General features: G+C 46.6%; 1 protein-coding gene across 1 annotated transcript in view; it reads right to left on the bottom strand.

Moving 5' to 3' along the window:
• The window catches only part of AFG3L2 (AFG3 like matrix AAA peptidase subunit 2), a 54,365-nt gene extending 37,876 nt beyond the window's left edge, over positions 1–16,489 (bottom strand). The window contains exons 1-3 of the mRNA XM_040353938.1: positions 16,286–16,489; positions 9,047–9,137; positions 863–931 (exon numbers count right to left, since the gene is read on the bottom strand). Of these exons, the coding sequence (XP_040209872.1) occupies positions 863–931; positions 9,047–9,137; positions 16,286–16,393 (268 nt within the window). The 5' untranslated portion in view covers positions 16,394–16,489. The remainder of the gene's footprint in view (positions 1–862; positions 932–9,046; positions 9,138–16,285) is intronic.
• Positions 16,490–16,887: the final 398 nt, after the last annotated feature.

The following is a 16,887-nucleotide window of genomic DNA, read 5'->3' as shown; positions in this document are numbered from 1 at the left end:
TGCTGTGCAAAACAATTATTGCTATCAAATGTCTCCACAAGTCACAGTTTCAAGTCAACCTGGAGGAAAAGTATTTTTAAATATATACTAAACCACTTGCCTACTGTGCACCTACACCCCCTTCCTGCCCAGACGAAATTTTAGCTTCCGGCACTGCATCGATTTAACTGACAATTGCGTGGTCGTGCTACGTGGCTCCCAAACAAAATTTACGTCCTTTTTTCCAAAAAAAAAAAAAAAAAGAGCTTTCTTTTGGTGGTATTTGATCACCTGTGCGGTTCTTATTTTTTGCTTTTTGCTATAATAAATATCCCATTGATTTGACAGTGTGCGGTACCCTAGTGGTTAAAGGGGTTGTAAAGCTTTGTGTTTTTTCACCTTAATGCATCCTATGAGCCCCCGTTTTACTTACCCGAAACCCAAATCTCCTTGGGCGCGATCCCGAGTTGCTTTCACCGAGCTCTAGTTGGCTCTTCATTGGATGATAGCAGCGCAGCCATTGGCTCCCACTGCTGTCAATCAAATCAATGACGTAGCACGCCGGGGCCAAGTCATACACTGTCGAGTGTATCACACGGGAGCGCAGCCACAAAAGGTAACACCCTTTGGGAGAGAGCTTCCCAAAAAAGGGGGTTAGCTCTTGCGAGGGAGGAGCCGCAAGAGCCACTGTGGGACCCCAGAAGAGGACATTAGGGGCCACTCTGTGCAAAACGAACTGCACAGTGGAGGTAAGTAGGACATGTTTTGTTTTCTAACCCATAGTATCCCTTTAACATGTTTGTATTAACACCCTACCAAAGAATGAAAGCCCCAACGGATTTATAAACCTAGTTCATGCATTATTTTTAGGGAACAAATATACCTTTCAGTTTCACTTTGGAATCATTTTCTTTTTTGCCATTCTTGCTATCTGGAAAGTATTTTTCAAAACCTGAAAAATGAACATGTTTTGCTTAAAGTGGGCACATTTTTAACATTAAAATGTCAACAATAAAAAATGTACACATTATAGCCTAGAATAGCCAAGTACTGAACTTGCAAAAGTGAAAATATTAAAATTTTTAAAGAGGTTTTTCTTTTTTTTTTACAAATAACGTGGTGTTTTATTGAAAAGAGTTAAAAAAAAAAAAAAAAAAAAAAGCAGTTTATAGGGTATACAATAATAAATCGGTGGTACATATTGCAAGTTGAACACGGTGGATTTACGTACAGAGTCTAGGCAGACAATGTTTTACACACAATTGGGTACTAAGGGCCAGATTCACAGACAATTACGTTACACCGCGGCGGTGTAACGTATCCCATTTACGTTACACCGCGGCAGGTTTACAGCGCAAGTGCCTGATTCACAAAGCCCTTACCTGTAAACTTGCGGCGGTGTAACGTAAATGCGCTCGGCGCAGGCCCGCCTAATTCAAATGGGGCGGGCACCATTTAAATTAGGCGCGTTCCGCGCCGAACGGTCTGCGCATGCTCCGTTAGGAAATTTCCCGACGTGCATTGCGCGAAATTACGGCGCCCTGACGGTTTTTTGAAATGCGACGCACGTTACGGCGTTTCGTATTCCCGGACGTCTTACGCCAAAAAAAAAAAAAATTCGAAATTCGACGCGGGAACGACGGCCATACTTTAACATGGCTAATCTAAAGATAAGCCATGTTAAAGCAGGTGTAACTTTGCGACGGGTAAAAATGACTAGCGACGACGTACGGGATTGCGACGAACGCGCGGATCTTCGTGGATCGCCGTAATTTGTCATTTGCATATTCTACGCCGACCGCTATGGAATCGCCACCTAGAGGCCGGCATAGAATTGCATCCTAAGATCCGACGGTGTAAGTCAATTACACCTGTCGGATCTTTTGGCCATCTATGCGTAACTGATTCTATGAATCAGTCGCATAGTTAGGACGGCCGGATCACAGAGATACGACGGCGTATCAGGAGATACGCCGTCGTATCTCTTCTGTGAATCTGGCCCTAAGAGTATTAGTCAGGTATCACATCACAAGTGGCAGCATTGCCTAACCAGGTGTCCCATATCTTGCCATACTTGGCAGGGCAGCCCCTATGGGCATAAATTTCTTTTTTGTATGGTAGAACCTGATTGACAGCGGACATCCACTCTTGCAGCGTTGGGGGCACAGCTTGAAGCCATTTCCTTGCTATTAGTAATCTGGCAATAAAAAAGATTCTTGAAGGAATATTTTGTGAAATTTGTCAGAGTCTGGATCTGGGAAAAGCCCCAGTAGACACTGCTTGGGGCACAACGTCAGGGGGGAGCCCATCTCGTCATGGATGAATTTAACTAGGGTTGTCCCGATACTGATACTAGTATCGGTATCGGGACCGATTCCGAGTATTTGCGGGAGTACTCGTACTCCCGCAAATACCCCCGATACCGAAATAGAATATGGGGGCATAGAATTGCATCCTAAGTATTCTATTTCGGTATCGGGGGTATTTGCGGGAGTACAAGTACTCCCGCAAATACTCGGAATCGGTCCCGATACTAGTATCGGTATCGGGACAACCCAAGTTAAATTCATCCATGACAAGATGGGCGCCCATATGGGGGGAGACATGGCTGGATATGGGGGGAGACATGGCTGGATATGGGGGGAGGACATGGCTGGATATGGGGGGGGGACATGGCTGGATATGGGGGGGGGGACATGGCTGCATCTGTGGGGGGACATGGCTGCATCTGTGGGGGGACATTTAAAAAAAAGTATCGGTATTCGGTATCGGCGAGTACTTGAAAAAAAAGTATCGGTACTCGTACTCAGTCCTAAAAAAGTGGTATCGGGACAACCCTAAATTTAACAATATGAGTCCAGTAATCCTGTAAAACTGGGCACGCCCACAATATGTGAAAAAAGGTGCTGGATGGATTATTGCATCTGGGACAGAGGGGATTATAGTCAGGTTTGTACTTGGCCAGTCGGATTGGGGTCAGGTATGATCTGTGCAGGATATAGAGATGTGTAAGGCGGTCAGAAAGCCTGGTTGAGACCTTTCTACAGGCGTCAAGTGCATCCTCCCATTCGTCGTCCTCCAGCTCGCCCACATCCCCCGACCAGCGATCTTTCAGCATAAATGCAAGAGTCGCCGCGGATGGGTGAAGAAGGGAAGTATAAATAATCGAGATAAGTTTACGGGAATCCTTTCCCGTCAGAACACCTAGAATGTCCAATCGTTCAATATCAGGGGGGGCATCGCGGAATTGGAGGGCATGGCGGAGCTGGAGGAAACGAAAATGCATGGAGTTGGGGAGGCCAAAGTCGCCCATGAACTGTTGGAACGACTTCAGGACATTGTTACGATAAGCATCCGACAGATACCTGACCCCCCAGCGGAGCCACAGAGCATGGTCAGGCACGGTCATCAATTCACCTAGGCCAGGATTATCACATAGGGGTGTATGAAAGTGGGTATGTGGCAGATTCAGTCTACGCCTCACCACCTCCCAAATTCTACAGTGATTATACAACAGTCCCCGTCTAGACCCCACGCCCAGGTTTTGGTGGAATCCCTTAGGATAATCTGAAAGGGGTGAGAGAGTTCACTGGCATGCCAAGAGCATATCAGGGCCAGATATCGGTCCCTATCCTGTTTAAGTAGAAAAGTGGGAGAGTTGCGCCGCCAGGTAGTACAGATTAAAGTCGGGCAAAGTTGCGTCCCCCAAATCAGTGGGGTTCTTCAACGTTTGCCAGGATAATTTATTACGGGAAGTGCCCCAAACAAATGAATTTAGTGCCAGAGGACATACAGAAACTTGGGGAGGAGGACCATCTTAATAAGATTAATCCAAACCCATGACGCCAAGGGGTAGCTTGGCCCAAATCTGAGTCTTAGCTTTAAGGTGTTGTATAAAATCTTCCGGTGAGCGGGAAATCATGACTCAAAGATATTTCATGGAACTGACTCTGAGTGGGGAGGAGGCCTGCATCACTGAGGGAGCGTCCATGTCTATGGGAAGGATCTGGGACTTATCCCAATTAATACTCAGGCCAGAATAGGTACCAAAGGTCCGAATGGTCTCAATGGCCGTCAGCAGGGAAGGACCAGTATCAGCTAGCTATACCAACATATCATCTGCATAGAGACTCATTTTCTCCACCAGATCTCCCCGCTGTAATCCCTGAACACCTGGATGTGCTCTGAGGGAGGAGGCCAAAGGCTCCACAGCCAGAGCATAAAGTAGGGGAGACAGGGGCAACCCCTGACGCGTACCCCTTGACAGAGGAAACTGGCTAGACACCCTGCCATTGACCAAGATCCTGGCGCACGGGCTCTGGTATAGGAGACTAAACCACTGAACAAAACGGGGCCCAAACCAAAAACGCGCCAGTCATTCCCACAGATACTCCCATTCGACTGCGTCAAGAGACACCACAGCTCTGGACCCTATCTGATCGTGACAAGCCTGGATATTCATACGGAGCCTGCGCAGGTTATAGGCCGTGTTTTTAGCTGGCATGAACCCAGTCTCATCCGGATGGATCAATGTGAGAATAACGGTATTCAGACGTAGCGCCAGGACCTTGCCCAATATTTTAATATCCAATTGAAGCAGGGATATCGGGCGGTATGATTCTGGGAGTTCTGGGTTCTTACCCAGCTTAGGAAGAAGCACTATATAGGCTTCACTCATGGAAAGGGGCAGTGATCCGGATTCGAATATGTGCGCAAACAACTCCTGAAGCTTAGGGACTAGGGTTTCACTATAGGTCACATAAAATTCAAGGGGAAGGCCATCTGAGCCAGGCGCTTTGGACGAGCTAAACAAGGACAATGCCCCCCGCTATCTCATCCGTGGTAATGGGGGCCCTCCAACATCTCAACCTGGGATGGTGTGAGAGTGGGCAGATTAATGCCATGCAACAGCTCAGCAATCTCCGCCCCAGGAATGTTAGCAGTACAGGAGTATAGAGATGGGAAAAAGGAGCAGAACTCCCCAGCCACCTCCACAGGGTCCGTCAGCAAAGCTCCTGAGGAGGTACAGAGGGAGGCCACCGTCGGTGGTTTGTGGTTCAGATGGGCCAAATGGCGCCCCACCCGTTCTCCGCACTCATACGACCTCCGTTTGTTGTAAAAGATTTTCCTCTCTGCCTTTTCAAAATGAAGACCATTCACCATCCTGGCCTGTAGTTTTAACTGAGCCGCCGTGGAAGGGGAGGGATCATTAGTGAACTTGCGTTCTGCGGTCGCAAGTGAGTGTTCTGCCTGTGCAATCACCCGTGTCAAAGTTTTCCGGTATCTAGAAATATGTTGGGATAAGTGCATACGAGCATGGGACTTGAATGAGTCCCATACCACCCCGAGCGGAGCAGTGCCCCTATTACTCTGGAAGAAGAAGTCCCACTCCAAGTCAGGAACTACCGACAACCAAAAGGGGTTAAGCTTCCACGTGTAGGAAGGCGGGGGCGAGTCAAGCCGAAGTTCAATCCAGTAGGAGGCGTGATCAGACAATATACAAGGGTTAAACCCGACGTTACCAAGAATGGAAAGGAGAGTGCGGGAGATTAATATAAGGTCTATTCATGACATAGTATTGTGCGTCATCGAGAAGCATGAGAATGTCCTGTCTAAGGGGTGTAAATGTCTCCAAGTGTCCACCAGAGCCAGATCAAGAAGAAGGAGCTTACCAAATCTGGTCTGCGAGTGGGCAGAGGCGTCAGAAGGGGTCGTTGTGAGTCTGTCCAGGTCTCTATTTGCTACATTATTAAAAGTCTCCCAGCCATAGCGCTGGAACAGTGGGGAACTGGGACATGAAAGCTAGCCCTTCTGTCAGAACCGCAAACTGAAATGGGGGGGGGGGTATATAGAACCCCATTACCAGCAGCTCAAAGTCATTCACCCTAGCATGCAAGAATAGAAACCTGCCCTGAGGGTCAGATCTAAGCAAAAGTAAGATGAAGTGCGTCATCTTAGCTACCTATATAGCCACTCCCCTAGAGTTGGCGGTATACGGTGCCTGGTACACCCATCCCACCCAAGGTTTCTTTAATGACATTATTAGCTGGCCAGTAAGATGCATCTCTAACAGCACCATAATCTCTGCCCGCTGTGCTTTGAGAAAAGAAAAGACAGCATTGCGTTTAGGTCTAGCCCTGAGCCCCCTCACATTCCACGCAATACACTTCAAAGTAGGCATAACACCCTGGTATCAATATCCACATCTCCGCCGCCCAGAGCCCACGCGCAGGCGCCCCGGACCCCCCCCCACAAGTGAGGGGGCCCACGACACCGCCCAGGGCGAACAGGAGAGGCAGCCGCACCGCGCACCACCGGGTCCCCGGCAGCACATCATCTCCTGACAGGTCAGCGCAGCATAGAATACCCATATCTGCAAATAAACACCAACATGTAATACTCTTCAATATATCATATCCATTGAAAACCAGGGTTTGACAAATTTGCTTGGAATCTAGGAGCCAGCTAAAAAAATTAGGCGCCAGAAAACGCGCCCCTGTCCCAACGAGTTTGTGCACAGAAGCGAACGCATACATGAGTAGCGCTTGCATATGTAAGTGGCAATCAAACCACACGTGAGGTATCGCCACAATCGTTAGAGCGAGAGCAATAATTTTAGCCCTAGACCTCCTCTAACTCAAAACATACAACCTGTAGATTTTTTTAAACGTCACCTATGGAGATTTTAAAGGGTAAAAGTTTGGTCGGCATTCCACGAGCGGACGCAATTTTGAAGCGTGACATATTAGGTATCAATTTACTCGGCGTAACATTATCTTTCACAATATAAAAAAAAATTGGGATAACGTTACTGTTGTCTTATTTAATTAAAAAAAGTGCGCTTGTAAGACCGCTGCGCAAATACGGCGTGACAGAAAGTATTGCAACAATCGCCATTTTATTCTCTAGGGTGTTAGAATAAAAAATATATATAATGTTTGGGGGTTCTAATTAGAGGGAAGGAGATAGCAGTGAAAATAGTGAAAAATGACATATTATAATTGCTGTTTAACTTGCGCCAGCTGACAGAAGGAAGAGCTTGGGACTTCACAAGGCTGCAAAGCCGCGGCCTCAATTACCAGCCGTCACGGGCCCGCCGTGGGGGCGCACGGAGACACAGTATCCTGTGCCTCCGTGCGCCCCCACCGCGCGATCGCGGCGGGCTCAATTACCGGCGGGCGCCAGGTCACAATTTCTTGTCGCAATTGCGACCTGGCACCCGGATATTGTCGACCCCTGTTGAAAACAGTAAACCAAACAAACATAAAGGAATAAAAAAAAAAAAACAATAACACACTGGGGTGGCCGGCTCGACTGCCCGACAGACAATAGGCAGTCTTGACAAACCGGAGCCGGACAGACCAGGGAAACCATTCTTGTGTACTAGAACAAACAGTACAATTTACATTGGAAACACAGAGGCCCGTAAGGATACTCGTATCTAAGGGAGCGATTATTCGCTGCAGAGCAAGCAGCAGCGCGAGGAGTGAGACCCCCAGGCTTAGGCCTCCAGGATAGCATACACGGGGAACATAACAGGATGATGAGGGTTGAGTCCATGTCCTGGGAGTCATGACGGGTTGAAACCTGCCATGCAAGATGATATAGTGGGGCTAAGAAACAAATGTACAGGCAAGGGCAGAGGGACAGGAGCAGACAGGCACGGAGGGGGAGCACTGTACATGAATCAAGACTAGGAATGATGGGAGCAGAAGAGAAGGACTGCATCCACAGGGAAAAGAGGGATCCGTACTGACTGGGAATAAACAAAGAAAGGTGAGTTCCTGCAGAAGGGGTAAAAGGCACAGTACCTGTAGTGCGGATTGTCCCGAGCTCCGTAGAAAGTCCGGGGGTAAGAGTCTACCATGTCTGCGCCTGTATTACATGACTGATGCATCCCAGCGATTGTCAGCCAAAAAAAAAAAAAAACCTCAGGCAAGGTCGTGAGCAGGAGCTGCCCTATTTTCCAGCCATGCAAAGACAGCCTCTAGAGCGTCAAAGAAGTGTCTTGTCATCCCCTACCACCCGAAGCCTGGCCGGGAAGAGCATGGCATAGGAGTAATGGCGCACCCGTAATTGCCACTTAGCTTCGTTGAAGAGAGCTCTTTTTTTTCCAGGACGTCCGCCGAGAAGTCCGGGAAGACCCTGATCTCGCCATTCTTGTAAGGGATATTTCCATTCAATCTGGTGAGGCGGAGAACCGCGTCTCGGTCATGGAAGTTTAACAGTTTAGCGATAAATGTCTGTGGCGGCGTACCCTGGGGGGATTCAATGTATCTCTCGTCCATTCACAGAGACAGAAGACAGAGGGGCGAGCTTCACAGTGACTGATCACTACAATAGCCAATTAGAGGCCATCACAGCGATCGGGTGACCTGGAACCAGCCGTTGTGGGTCCCAAACGTTAGAACGTTAGCCGTTGTGGGTCCCAGCACAAAGGGGGATACGCAAAAATACAGCCCCACTGAAAAATGCCCAGTCCAGTGGGGCCGCATATTTGCGTACGGTCGGCGTGAAGGGGTTAAAAGGATCAGATATTGGTTCAATAATTATACCTCAAAGTTCTCTTAGAACTCTAAGATGAATTCAATTAGAACCCATTGTTTTTAACATTAGAATATTAAAGGCAGTATTAGTGAGTGTTTAAGTTTATACATTTTAGTGATATGTTCAGCTAGGAATAGGTTGACTGGTGATTGTTCCTAAATGAAGCTTTAAAATTAGTAATGTTGATTAATATTGAAGATATGTCTGGAAAAAGCAGAAGAAATAGAAATATAAAAACAAAAAAACGGTGGCTTACAGCACTGGGGTTCTTGGTTCAAATCCCAGACAGGATATTATCAGCATGGAATCTGCATGTCCTCCCCGTGATTGCATTGAGGTCAGGGATGGATGTGAATGTACAATATGTAAAATGCTGTATAAATTGCTAATACTATTAAAATGCCGCAATAAAAAATAAAAAAAAAGTTACAGGGAACAAGTACTATATAAGCTGGTAACTACACACTACTTTAAAAAACTGCCTACTAAACTAAAACCTTTTTTGCCTCGGATTACCTACCTTTAGGAGGCTGGGCACAAAACCTTGTGTATGCAGCTATCACATTAGCCAGTAAGGAGTTCCTGTTTATTCTTTTCACTTGAGTTTGAATCTAAAATACATAGATACATTTTACTATGCATGAAAAATATTCTGAAAGCTCAAAAACACATATACTGTATATAATGAATAAAACACAGACCTACATTAAAAAAATATAAAAATGCAAGAGTGCAACATACTGCATACTAAAATTTAAATACATAGAAGAAAACAGATTTTTTACTAAATTTCCTGTAAATAATACAAACAGGTAACACTAATACTAGCCCATTTGCAAACAATCAGACATGTCAGTATTTGTAGAACAATGAAAGATGGCTGCCATGAGGTAAAAAAGAACTCCAGACAAAAAAAATAGCCCAAAATAAAATGTAGCTTTGCTGCATCAATCACCATTAAATCAGAGCTGTCCCCTGTAGTACCTTTCTCTGTCGCTAGATGTCCACTTAAGCAGAACTAAACCCATCAATTTAACAATTTCCTCAAATTACATTGGCCTGGATTCAAGAAGCAATTGTGCCTGTGTAACCATAGTTACACAGCGCAATTGCTTACTTGCCCCGGCGTAACGAATGCTCCTGATTCAGGAACCTCGTTACGCCGACTGCAGCCTAAGATATGCGCGGCATAAGGCTCTTATGCCCGCATATCTTAGGCTGCATTCTTGCGATGGCCGCTAGGTGGCGTTCCCGTTGTGCTCAGCGTATAGTATGCAAATTGCATACTAACGCCGATTCACAACGCTACGTGAGCCCTGCGTACGCAGTTTACGTTGTTTCCATACGGTGTCTTTCGCGTAAGGCTGCCCCTGCTACGTATACCCGTCGTTCCCGCGTCGCGAAATTTCAAATTTACGTAGTTTGCGTAAGTGATTCGTGAATGGCGCTGGACCCCATTCACTTTGAAGCAAATGACGTCCTTGCGACGTCATTTGCTGCAATGCACGTCGGGAAAGTTTCCTGACGGAGCATGCACTCTACGATCGGCGCAAAAACACGCCTAATTTAAATGATTCCCGCCCCCTATGGGATCATTTAAATTGCGCGCGCTTGAGCCGGGCATTTTGCTGGTGCGCCAACGCAATTTACGGAGCTACTGCTCCGTGAATCAAGGGCAGCGCAGTAAATTTGCGGGGGCGCAGGGCAAAAACGTTGCCCTGCGCCTCCGCAAAAAAAGCGCAAATGTACCTGAATCTACCCCAGTCAATGTATACTGAGAAAGGTAATTGTCACAGTTGCTTGTGGTCTCAACCAAACTGTCATGCCATCAAATGGTTGGTGTCATAAATGATCATTTGTGCAATACTGTGGCAACTGCAGATCAGAGGCAAAGATGGCAGCTTCCTTGGCTGTAAAGGATAGAAGAGTTTCATCACAATATGTGTTCTGCCTATGGGACAGGAAGTAAAAGGTAGCTCTCCAATGGGATCCAGATGGCAAAGAAAAAAAAATTACAGGGGGTTAACCCTCCCAAACTACCCCAGTGAGAGAAAATCCCTGCAAATGAATGGAATCTCCTGGTGCCCCCATTGGAGGATTTCCCCTCTATTACTTTTCTGGGGACAACCTAACATTATTATGTTCTTTTACTTTCAATGAAAATGATGAACATGACAAACAGAGACATTTACCTAACAGGGGCAGAGGTAGCAATGAAAGTCTGGCGGATATTCAAACCCATCTTAACTCCATCCAAAACTAAAGAAAAGTTTTGCCTTTAGTTTTACTTTACACTTTCTATGCTGCTTTAAGCTGAGTGACCTCATAAATCATCTTAGGAATGCCCTGTGGCTCATGCAGTCAAGTTACACAACACATTATACAAGTAACCAAGAGGCCTATGTTCCTGCACATCAGACATACAGGAACTCAACATGAAGTCACAGGCAGAATAGCGAACAAGAAACACTGTATAAAATAATAATTAAAAAAAGGATAAAATATCTAGATCAGGGTTCGATCTAGGTCAGTGTCATGTTTGGAAATAAAAGGTCAGGCAAAGCCCATAGGAAAGCAGTCCCATGCGTTGTGCTGCATCATTATACAAGACAGCATGTTGATCTTTCGGTCAGTAGCTTATTGAAAAGGATTGGGCTTCCTAACAGCTCATCTACATTTGCATTGATGCATTACAATTGCTTTTCACAAGTGCAGCTGACACTGTCACCTCCTGATACCCGTTTAATGGAAAGACCGTGCTGTCATCATGATCCTAGGCTTTTGGTTTGCAGTTGTAGATTGGCCCCATTCACTTGAATTTGACGGTAGTACTGCCCACCAAATGCAACAGGGGGGGGGGATCATTTTTGCAGCATCTGTACACTCCCATTCAGATGTCTTTAGGAGGTCCGGCCATAGTACATAAACAGCCAGACAGGAAGAGCGCTGATGTGGGTGGACATACCCATACATCCCTGTGTATGCTTGCTCCATGGAAGAGCACAGCAGCATGCTCTGGGAACACAGCAAAACATTGATCATTGCCCTGGGTTGCTGGGGGTGGCCCTGGTACTATGTGATCGCTGAAGCCAATCAGCAATCACATGGACAGTAGTAAACAATATGTAATTTCCTGGGATCGTTGTTTACTAGGGCTGTTACTGATTAAAGTTTTCGTGTTCGATTAATCGATTTTTTTTATGGATTAATCGACTAATTTCGATTAATTATAACGCACATACATTTTTCGGATCACCACCATATATAGTCCCCACTGCAATATCCACAGACATCACCTCCCCCCACTGCAATATCCACAGACATCACCTCCCCCCACTGCAATATCCACAGACATCACCTCCCCCCACTGCAATATCCACAGACATCACCTCCCCCACTGTAATATCCACAGACATCACCTCCCCCACTGTAATATCCACAGACATCACCTCCCCCACTGTAATATCCACAGACATCACCTCCCCCCACTGCAATATCCACAGACATCACCTCCCCCCACTGCAATATCCACAGACATCACCTCCCCCCACTGCAATATCCACAGACATCACCTCCCCCCACTGTAATATCCACAGACATCACCTCCCCCCACTGTAATATCCACAGACATCACCTCCCCCCACTGTAATATCCACAGACATCACCTCCCCCCACTGTAATATCCACAGACATCACCTCCCCCCACTGCAATATCCACAGACATCACCTCCCCCACTGTAATATCCACAGACATCACCTCCCCCACTGTAATATCCACAGACATCACCTCCCCCCACTGTAATATCCACAGACATGACCTCCCCCACTGTAATATCCACAGACATGACCTCCCCCACTGTAATATCCACAGACATCACCTCCCCCCACTGTAATATCCACAGACATCACCTCCCCCCACTGTAATATCCACAGACATCACCTCCCCCACTGTAATATCCACAGACATCACCTCCCCCACTGTAATATCCACAGACATCACCTCCCCCACTGTAATATCCACAGACATCCCCTCCCCCACTGTAATATCCACAGACATCACCTCCCCCACTGTAATATCCACAGACATCACCTCCCCCACTGTAATATCCACAGACATCACCTCCCCCACTGTAATATCCACAGACATCACCTCCCCCACTGTAATATCCACAGACACCTCCCCCCACTGTAATATCCACAGACACCACCCCCACTGTAATATCCACAGACATCACCTCCCCCCACTGCAATATCCACAGACATCACCTCCCCCACTGTAATATCCACAGACATCACCTCCCCCACTGTAATATCCACAGACATCACCTCCCCCCACTGTAATATCCACAGACATCACCTCCCCCACTGTAATATCCACATACATCACCTCCCCCACTGTAATATCCACAGACATCACCTCCCCCCACTGTAATATCCACAGACATCACCTCCCCCACTGTAATATCCACAGACATCACCTCCCCCACTGTAATATCCACAGACATCACCTCCCCCACTGTAATATCCACAGACATCACCTCCCCCACTGTAATATCCACAGACATCACCTCCCCCACTGTAATATCCACAGACATCACCTCCCCCACTGTAATATCCACAGACATCACCTCCCCCACTGTAATATCCACAGACACCTCCCCCCACTGTAATATCCACAGACACCACCCCCACTGTAATATCCACAGACATCTCCCACACTGTATAGGAAGATTAGTGTTTGCTTAGTCTTATCAGAGAAGCCGGCCGAACACGAGAAGTTGAGGTCGGGTGATGAGCCAACCACAGCTCTCACAGTATGTTTTCAATGGCTGCAGGAACGCAGCTGGAGAGAGTGAGAAAACGATTGCTTTTACAGTCATCGTGGCTGTAAAAGCAATCAGGGTGACCCCCCCCCGAGTAGTACAGTGTTATTATGAATAAACGAGTGATTGGGACCAGAAGACAAATGCTGGGATTAAAGCAGAAATAAACATAGGGTTAATTTGTAACTATGCATATTCCATAGCAAGATCCCTCTATAAGCTGGAAACCACTGTTGTGATTGGTTAACTTTCTGGGATATGGGAGGTCTTATTTGTAGCCCCCGACATCAAAGGGCTGCGCATAAAATTCAGTGACTATTCATTATCAGAGACAACGGACACACAACAGGAATTAGGCAGAGCCTGGGGGCGGAATACAGGAGACGGTCAGAGACTGCAGACATGCAAAGGAAACTGTCAGAGACTGGGGACATGAGGCTTCTAGAAACCACCACTATAAACAAAGCAACAGAGAAACATAGATTAGTGTCTGAAAGGGCCAGAGGGTATGTGGCCTCTGGGTATTTTTTTTTGGGGGGGGTACCTAGTTTTGGAAGGTACCCTCTCCCACTTATGCTGGAATCACTTAGGCGATTCCCCCAGGAGTTCTCCCCACCTGCAGTCTATTGGGGGACAAGTCCCAGAAGGCTGAGGGACCATTCACAAAATGCAGTGTGGCTCGTGCACGCGCAGTGGGCAGCCATCTGTGAAGCTACAAGAAGTCATGGCCAGCTTCTCACAGCAGACATGCTGGGGGACCCTGAAACCCGGTGAAGAACTGGCCCAGGTGAGGACAGTGCTGGATCCCTGGACAGGTAAGTATCTTTTTATTAAACCTCAGCAGCTTCAGTATTTGTAGCTGCTGACTTTTAATTTTTTGCAAACCGATTGAAGATGCTCATTTCCTCTTACTTCCTGTTTTGGCTACAGGACAGGAAGGAAAATCTTCCCAATAAGACACAGATGACCAAAAAAAAAAAAACTGACAGGAGTTATAACGCTATACATAAAGGAAAAAGCCTTATTTTTAATCACACGTAAACATTGTCCTTAAAGTGGAGGTTCACCCTAAAACAATTATATACCATTACATCCAGCATACTAACGGCATGTACAGTATGCTGGTATTTTTTTTTTTCGCCGTACATACCATTTAACCACTTAAGCCCCAAGCCTGTTTTTCAGATTCGGTGTTTACGAGACTAAAACATTTTTTTTTGCTATAAAATTACTTAAAACCCCCAAACATTATATATATTTTTTTCTAACACCCTAGAGAATAAAATGGCGGTCATTGCAATACTTTTTGTCACACCGTATTTGCGCAGCGGTCTTACAAGCGCACTTTTTTTGGAAAAAAAACACTTTTTTAAATTAAAAAATAAGACAACAATAAATTTGGCCCAATTTTTTTACATATTGTGAAAGATAATGTTACGCCGAGTAAAATGATACCCAACATGTCACGCTTAAAAATTGCGCCCGCTCGTGGCATGGCGTCAAACTTTTACCCTTAAAAATCTCGATAGGCGACGTTTAAAAAATTCTACAGGTTGCATTTTTTAAATTACAGAGTAGGCCTAGGGCTAGAATTATTGCTCTTGCTCTACCAATCGCGGCGATACCTCACTTGTGTGGTTTGAACACCGTTTTCATATGCGGGCGCTACTCGCGTATGCGTTCGCTTCTGCGCGCGAGCTCGACGGGGCGCTTTAAAAAAAAATTTGGGGGGTTTTCGTATTTATTTTACAATTTTTAACACTGAAATAAAAAAATGTATCACTTTTATTCCTATTACAAGGAATGTAAACATCCCTTGTAATAGAAAAAAGCATGACAGGTACTCTTAAATATGAGATCTGGGGTCAAAAAGACCTCAGATCTTATATTTAGACTTAGATGCAAAAAAAAAAGAAAAAATTTGAAACTGTCATTTTTTTAAATGACAAAAAAAAAAAATGTGCCTTTAAGACGCTGGGCGGGACTGATGTTTTGACGTAGAGCTATGGGGACGGGTGAAGGACATTTTTCCTTCACTCGCAACCCCAGTCAGCTGCCGAGCGCACCCGATCTCCTCCGCCGCTATGGTAAGCGGCGGAGAGCGCGGGAGAGGGGCCCCCTCTCCCGCCACCGATAACGGCGATCTCGCGGCGAATCCGCCGCGGAGACCGCCGTTATGGTGTACAGGACCGCCCACTGAAGAGATGAATATCTCGGTTGTGGCAGCAGCTGCTGCCGTTACCGAGATATCCATCTTTAAAGTGATGACGTATAACGACGGTGGGCGGTCGGTAACTAGTTAATTGTTATTTTCCCCCCGGCTTCCGGGTTCTGATTCCCACGGGACTGGGCGTTCCTATTGAGAGCTTAGATGAGTGACGTCTGGTGAAAAACTACCCATGGCACATAAAGCACGTCACCAATTTTCCGTAAATAGCTGACCTGCGAGTCTGCTCTATATGGCGCCTGCACAGTCAGCTCTACACGGCGGGCGCAGGAGCGGTATAGCGCCGACTCGCAGGTCGGCTATTTACGGAAAACTGGTGACGCGCCTCATGCAGCATGGGAAGTTTTTCACCAGACGTCAATCATCTAAGCTCTCAATAGGAACGCCCAGTCCCGCGGGAATCAGAACCCGGAAGAAAATAACAATTAAACGGTATGTACGGCAAAAAATATAAAAAAATACCAGCATACTGTACATGTCGTTAGTATGCTGGATGTAATGTTATATAATTGTTTTAGGGTGAACCTCCACTTTAACATCTGCCAGTCACATGGACATTTTCTCTGTGAGTTCAGCCTCACAAGTCAGAACACCTATGTGACAGAAGAGATCTTGTATGGCCATAGGAGACTATGACAGGTGATCGCCCCGTGTACAGCCGGGCTCAGGTGTCAGTAAGATGACAGCCATGGTCATTCTGGTTACTAACCTTCCTCACACAGCAGACCCCGGGGCGCCGGCTATGAGACACTAGAGGGAGGAAAGCGCCGCTCAGAGGCCGGCACAGGCCAGACAGCTGCAGGCACCGGTGAGCCATGAAGCCCGACTCACTACACCGACTTCACACTCCCATCGAATACATAACACGACCTCCACAGGAGCCTACAGGAACACAGCAATGACGTCACCGAACCGCACCAATCACTACTCGGTCTCCGTGTCCCTGCTTAGTGACGACGGACAGGGGGCGGGGTCCACTGACAGCTCTGTCCCTGCGTGCCTCTCATCGTGTGTCTGGGACACTCAGTCACCGTGACTGTGCGCCTTCTACATAATACCAGAGAGGAGCACGAGTCACAGAGAGGGGGCTGAGGAAAGAATGGGATGGAGGGATATACCTGGAGTACAACGGGGAATAATACTCCACCATGTAGTGGATCAGGAAATAATACTTCATCGTGTAGTAGATCAGGAAATTATACTCCATCGTGTAGTGGATCAGGGAATAATACTCCATTGTGTAATGGATCAGGGAATAATACTTCATCATGTAGTAGATCAGGGAATAATACTCCATTGTGTAATGGATCA

This window comes from Rana temporaria, chromosome 5 (assembly GCF_905171775.1).
Source record: "Rana temporaria chromosome 5, aRanTem1.1, whole genome shotgun sequence".
In the NCBI taxonomy this organism is placed as follows: domain Eukaryota; kingdom Metazoa; phylum Chordata; class Amphibia; order Anura; family Ranidae; genus Rana; species Rana temporaria.
This window is presented reverse-complemented; position numbering and strand designations above follow the sequence as displayed.